Source organism: Humulus lupulus, chromosome 7 (genome assembly GCF_963169125.1).
Source record: "Humulus lupulus chromosome 7, drHumLupu1.1, whole genome shotgun sequence".
Taxonomy (NCBI): Eukaryota; Viridiplantae; Streptophyta; class Magnoliopsida; order Rosales; family Cannabaceae; genus Humulus; species Humulus lupulus.
This window is the reverse complement of record NC_084799.1, coordinates 58,372,708-58,379,567: the sequence shown is the minus strand read 5'-3', so window position 1 is coordinate 58,379,567 and position 6,860 is coordinate 58,372,708. Positions and strand designations below refer to the sequence as shown.

At 37.5% G+C, this 6,860-nt stretch overlaps 1 protein-coding gene across 1 annotated transcript; it reads right to left on the bottom strand.

Moving 5' to 3' along the window:
• Positions 1-236: 236 nt before the first annotated feature.
• On the bottom strand, positions 237-818 carry LOC133791738 (uncharacterized). The gene has a single exon (XM_062229655.1). It carries the CDS (start codon positions 816-818, stop codon positions 237-239), a length of 582 nt encoding a protein of 193 aa, XP_062085639.1.
• Between the last annotated feature and the right edge of the window lie 6,042 nt (positions 819-6,860).

The window sequence follows — 6,860 nt, the reverse complement described above, 5'->3', positions numbered from 1 at the left end:
TTGTATAAAAAATTAATCACAAAAAATTGTTTTCAACACACTAGTTTCATTATTATATATATAACAATAACAACTTGTGACATAATACTTTTGATTGTGGCTATTGGTTTTAATTTTATCACAACATAAAAGATTATGAATTTAGCCATTTTAGCTCTTTTATTTGTTTTTTTTTTTTTTTTTTTGAAAGGAACACACGAGAACAAAACAAACAAAACAGGGAACACAAGAAACAACTAAGGATGGAACGGGAGGTCTCTCTGCAACACAGACCTCGCAGCTAAGGGCAAAGCCATGTTCCCCTCGACACTATCACCCATTTCAAGGGTTAACTTGGCCAGAAAATGAGCCAGATTATTGGCCTCACGACGCACAAAAGAACAACCCAGGAACCTCGGAGACGCCATCAACGCTAAGAGCGACTGGGTCAGTCCATCCCAGTCACGGTAACCCTCTGTCGGAGACGAAATGGCCTGAACTGCATTCAAACTGTCGGACTCCACACTAAAGCTAGCCGGTCCCAGCTCCAAACCGAGATTCATGCCCACTCTAATTGCTATAAGCTCAGCAACGAACGGTTCCACCGGCCTATCAAGCAGCAGAGATCTGAACCCCCTAAACTGGCCGAAGGAATCACGAGCCACTGCTGCACAACCCCATCGCCCCTTCTCCTTTGATAACCCTGCATCCACATTGACCTTGAGGCAATTTGTATCGGGTGGGTGCCATTTAATTTCAGTTTTGCACTTAACATCCGAAAAAGATTTTGAGTTTATAGATTTAAAGTTTGCCCAAAACCTAGAGCACCATTCAATCATGTCAGGAGGATGAGGATCCCTGTCACCAAATTTTGCTCTGTTTCGAAGGAACCAGATTTGCCAAGATATAATAGCAAACAGTTCAAAATTTTATTTGTCTTAAGACTTAACTTATTTAATCTTTTGTATTCTTCATCAGTTGTAATTTATTAAAGCAATAATAAAGCTTATTATGATTTATTTTATATTTGTAATCTTATTCTAGAGTATAAATTTTATGTTTGAATGGTTGTGTTTTGTAAAGTATTCTTTTTGACTAATTTGACGTTTAAAATAATTATTTTTATTTTATATATAAAAAAAATAAAAAACGATCAAAACTATAAAAATTGTTCACAACTGTTTTGTACTTTTACAATATAGTTTGAGCATTTTAATTCAACCAATTGTTAACCTAAGGTTCCTGTTAATTAATTAATAAATCAGTTATTTAGGATTGAATAATGACGAAGATCAAAATAACTTAAAATGCTAAATAAAAAGAAGAGAAAAATTATGATGGTTAATGTATATATATACTAAAAGAATTCCTATTAATGTTAATTTTTTTTAAAAAAATACTTATGTATTTCTTGCTTTCAATCCTTTGCATAGAATGATCATTTGTTCTTAATAGTACATAAAGTTAGGACGTGATTAATTATAAGGTTGCAATGGGTAGTAAAAGATCTATCTACCTGATCGACTTTGATACTATGATGTTTAGATAGTTGATCACTATATATTGAAGTTGGTCGTACTAAAATTATTAAAATAATGCACATTTCCTACTAGGTCCCTAGTGGGCATTCGATCAATACCGATATAAACACTACAAAAAATGTCAATATTTGGGGCGGATGCATTAGAGGCACACTTGAACCCGCCTCTAATAAGAGGGCTATTAGTGGCGGACCCAGCAGTCTGCCGCTAATAAAGTTTTTTTCATTTTTTTATTTAAAAAAAAATTAGCGGCGGACAAAAAAATATTAACAGCGTAGGGCCCGCCGCTAATAAAGAATAAGAAAAGTGCGGGAATTTTCCCGAGCATTCATTTGAATGGGTATTAGTGGCGGACCCATAAATTATTACCGGCGGACTGCCCACCACTAATACATTATAGCAGCAGGTCCAACACATTATTAGCGGCGGACTTCCCGCCGCTAATAATATGTAATTATGATCATTTTTTTAATAGCGGCGGGAAACCATTATTAGCAGCGGACCCCTGCCTCTAATAATCTTCTATATGAAAGATCCCAGCGCCCCTTTCATCAGTTCATTTTTCCCATTTCTTCCATTTCTCTCTGTCTTCTCCACCCTCAAGCCCCTGTTCTCCGCCCCATTCTCCATCATATGCCCACCCTCTTGAACCCGAGCCCCTCCACGTCCATGAAACCCCCCCACCCCAGCCCCTCCACACCCTCGACACCCCCATCCGAGCCCCTCCACACTCACGGCACCCCACACCCCCCACATTATGTGTTTTAAATTTTAAATTTTATTGTTTAATTTTTGTTTAAATTTCTAACATATTCTATTTTTGTGTCTAAGGTCTGTTGCTCCACTGTGAAATCAGTGGAAAAGTATGTTTTTATGTATATATTTATTTTGTGTATGTGTTAGAAAATTTTGATTATGTGTTAACAATTTTATATATGTTTGAGTTTTTAAATTTTAAAATAGAAAAAAATTAAAATAATAGAAATTGGTTAGTTATTAATATTTTATGTGTTATTATAAATATTTTTGGATTTTCTGAGTGCATGATTTTAAAATTTTTGAAATGGTCGTATTAAACTGTTATACTGCCAAATTTTTCATTAAATTTAATTAAGTAAACTAGTTTTAATTTTTTTTTTTTTTTTGTTATATGTTATATGAACATAAAGAGAAATTTAAATTGTAATGAATATTATATAATTAGAGTCAATTAGTATTTTTATAATTAATTGAAAATTATTACATAAATATATTAGTAGTTAATTAGAAATTACTTTATATTTTAAGTTTTGATTTATTTTCTCTGTCATTAAATAAATAATTGAAAAAGTTTAGCGTAAGTTGTTATAATAATTTGATTAACTTATGATATAATTTTATAATTATTTAAGTTAAGTAATTACTAATTTAATTTTAAAATTTAACAGTAATTATCAAATTAATAAGTTTAAAATATAATTAATAAAATAATGAATGAAAAAAATTAATAAAATTTATGTAACTATTACAAAAAAATTAGTCTAAAATTTAAATAATAATTAATTTGTAAAATTATTATAATTACAAATTTAAAAAATGATGAATAAATAATTTATTTTTAATAATTTAATTATTTTTTAATAATTTAATTAAATAAATAATAAATTATTTTAAGAAAAATTATTAATATGTTTATTAAATAACATTATCTAATATTAAATAGTTGTTGACCCTCAAATTGGTCAATGACACGGAGTCAGATAAACGATATGAAATGAGATGAAATCAAGAAGAAAAATCAAATGAAAAAATAAATAACACAAATGATTTATAGTGGTTCAGCCCCAATTGGATGGTAATGACCTACCTTCACTTAGTGTTCTTATTGATGTAGAATTCCAACGCTGTGATCAATGAACTAAGGGTTCACGAGTTTCACAAGCCTTCAGGGAAATTACAACTTTGGTGAATAATCGCCCTATATTTTTCTCTTAGAATTCAAAGATCAAAAGTTCAAAAGTCCCCCCAAAAAAAGTCTCTTTCCTTGAGCCATTTCATTCTTATTTATAGGCTCAAGAAGATTACACGGGCCGACGGGCCTTAATTACCATTAAGACTAGTGTATCTGGGTAATAAAAGAAATTAAAATTAATGTGTAATTATAGATTTGCATGAATAAAGGAAGTAAAAGGAAGTATGCGATTGGGTTGGTCGCATATAAGTATGATGCTTGACAAACCAATAACTTTCTGGTCGAGGGCCAAGCAGGATGCATCCACTTAAAGCCACCACGTGCTTGCCGCGTGTAGGTCTATCCTGCCACGTCATCAGAGGCCGTTTTTTAGGTAAACATTTGCCCCCCCAAGTTTATTTTACTGCAACCAGCATAAAGTAAACTTAGACAATCTACTTTTCGTAAGCCTTGTCAAATCTGTTAGAGCCATCCATGCCTTCTCGAAAAAGGCAACCAATCATATCTCTGCAGTTTCCAAAAAGGTGTTGGACGGCTATCACGTTTTCCCATGCCTCAAAAAATAACCTCTCATCATTATCTTGGTAACCGCACTACGACTAATATAAATAACCTCTCAAAATCAATTTTAACTTTTAACTTTTTACTTTTCACTTTCTCCTCAAGAACTCTGAAGACCAGAGCGTAAAAAACCCAGAAACTCAGACGATCTTGATGACTCACGAAATATCTGCCTAGCCACTTAGTGTTTCGGAAATTTGCTCCAATCTTTATTCAAGTAAGTTTCTCGAACTTTTCAGTCGCTGAAATACCATATCTGTTTCGGCCTTTGAGTTCTTGCATGTTCTTGGAAAAAACTGTTTTGGGGTAAATGGGTATGTAGATATGAGCACAGTTAGATAAGGAAAAAATACTACAGGAGGCCCAGGAATTGGCTTGGGAGTTAGGATTATTGATTTAGGACGTAAAATCGAAGTAAAAATTTGATTTTAAGCATGTAGAAAAAATTGGATTTTTCCCGCCCTTTCAGAGTCAAAAAGTATTTCATGAAAAAAATTTCACTTCCGTTTTTTAATCTGTTTCCCAAACTATTCGCATAGAATTTAGTGTTTTTGTTAAAATGTTGTTGGTTGTATAAAAGCTTAACTTTTATACACGAGCAATGTTATTCCAACTTTTCCACTTTCTTTGATCTTTTGGCTGTAGATTCTCATCTCCCCTTCTCTGTTCGCAGATTTTCATGCACGACCCATGGAGAGGTGAGAGGCCGATCGACGACGACTTGCTCGCGCAGTTACTCGAAGATCAGGAACAGCCTTCGCTACTAATCCCGGAAATCCCTTTCTCTCATAACCCTTTAAATAAACCTTTGATTAGTCGAACAAACATGGGTCGAGTAAAATCCATTGCTCAAAAGAGAAGGAAAATAGCCACTCCTCCTGCCGAACAGCATGCTGCTCGGGCTGAAAATCCATCAACCAGCCCTCAGTCTGAAAACACTTCCCAGCCAGAAATCCAAATAAAAGCCCGCCTTCGAGATGTCCCTCAACCAGAGGTCGAATGGTACGTTGCACCTCCCAGCAATATTACAGCTAGGATGGTAGGGAATTACCTCAAGAAGTACAAACTTCCTGGGGTAACCCTAATCAAGCCATCCATCGACCAGCTGGAAAACCTGCCTCGGGGCGCCTTCAACACCTGGTCGAGATATCATATTGAGGCAGGGGCAACCTTGCCTCTTCATCCATTTTTCCAGGGGGTGGCCAACTATTTCGAGGTCACCCCCATCCAAATCACCCCAAACGGATATAGAGCGCTCTCTGCTCTCTATATTCTTTACAACCACAAGAAGTGGCCCGTTCCAACGCCACACGAGATCAATTATCTGTTTGATCTCAAATCCAACCCCAACCAAAACAATATGGGGTTCTTTCACTTCTATCATCAGAAATCTTCTCTCACTTTCCTGAGTGATATTACCCACAAGTCCAACGTGGGAAAGTACTTCCAGGAGTACTTTTTAACAACTGAAGGAGGTAAGTTATTTATTCACTTGTCATACATTTCCCTTAAATTTTCTGCACACTCCTTATAACTTTGGTGTTATTCAAGTCCATGGCACCGACTAGCTCCTACTCCAGAGAAGGAGATACGAGCAGCATCCCTGGCCAGCTTGACCAATATAGAAAAAAGCGTCAAAGAGCTGGTCACAGAGAATAATCTGAGGCTGGTTGGCCTTTTGGCCCCTCACCAGGATGTGAGGGAGTCAACTGCGAGAAGTGCTACTGGTGAAGAGGTTCCCGAGCAGCACCAAAATGTGTCACAACCTCTGAGGAGGAGGACAACTGGAGTGACTATCAGGGAACCTTCCAACACCCCGCGAGCAGCTGCTGCCTCTGCTCCACCAGGAAAGGGCAAGCAGAAGGCTTCTTAGCATCCCGAGCCTACTCTAGAGTCTTCGGATGAGAACGGTACTGACTTCTCACTCTTAGATAGCTTGCCCATTCCCTGTCATTTATTTGACGGGGACAGCAACTTTAAATACACGCCTAATTTAAATTCAGACTTCTTCAATCCAGAGAGTGAGTGTAGCAGTAGTACAGTAAATAATGTAGCGACCAGGTAGTTGTAGCTCGGGTATTTTACTTATAATTTCTTTGCTCTCATTTCTTTGATTTATTCAACACCTCTAATTATATTGCCTGATTGTTCGTATGTTTCCTTCCTTGCATATATGCCTGTTGAGAGAGCCTTCAACCTGTACACCAATCCTACCATCATCACTCCTGCGAGCAGGAAGAAATTGAACAGGCGCCAGCCAGGAGAAGGCTGCAGTGACCCATCTCCAAAGAGGGCTCGAACGGAAGACCCTCCTGCACCAACTCCTACCAAAGAGACAAATCCCCCTCCAGGCCTTGCCGATCAGAATCCTCCAGCGACCACCGACCAGAATCCTCCAGTCCTGCCAACCCAAGTCCTGCTACTCAGCCAGATAAAACTCTGGTCGAGGCGATCTTGAACTCCGCTTGCACTTCGGCCGGTGACAGACTGAAGAAACTGTCCAGACACCATCGCAGTTTGGAATCCTTCAGCAACGCTCTTACCATGTCGGTCAACCAGCTCCTCAGCCGCGGGCTGAACGAACTACTCACCGTAAGTTGCCGCTTCCATTATGGTTTGATTGTTCATCTCTCTGATAGATACTAACAGCTTTTTACTTTTATTTTCTGATCGCAGGGGATTCTGACTGTGAGTACCAGTTGGCGCCGCTCGGAGGAGATGGTCACTAAGCAGGCTGAAGAGAGGCTGGTCGAGCAGCACAAGGAGGTTGAAGCCAAGCACACTGAAGAGTTGCGAGTAGCTGAGGCTAAGATTGCCAAGCTCGAGGA

Bases quoted from the DNA above. Each gene is read 5' to 3' on its own strand.
- LOC133791738 (XM_062229655.1), bottom strand. From the start codon at position 818: ATGATTGAATGGTGCTCTAGGTTTTGGGCAAACTTTAAATCTATAAAC.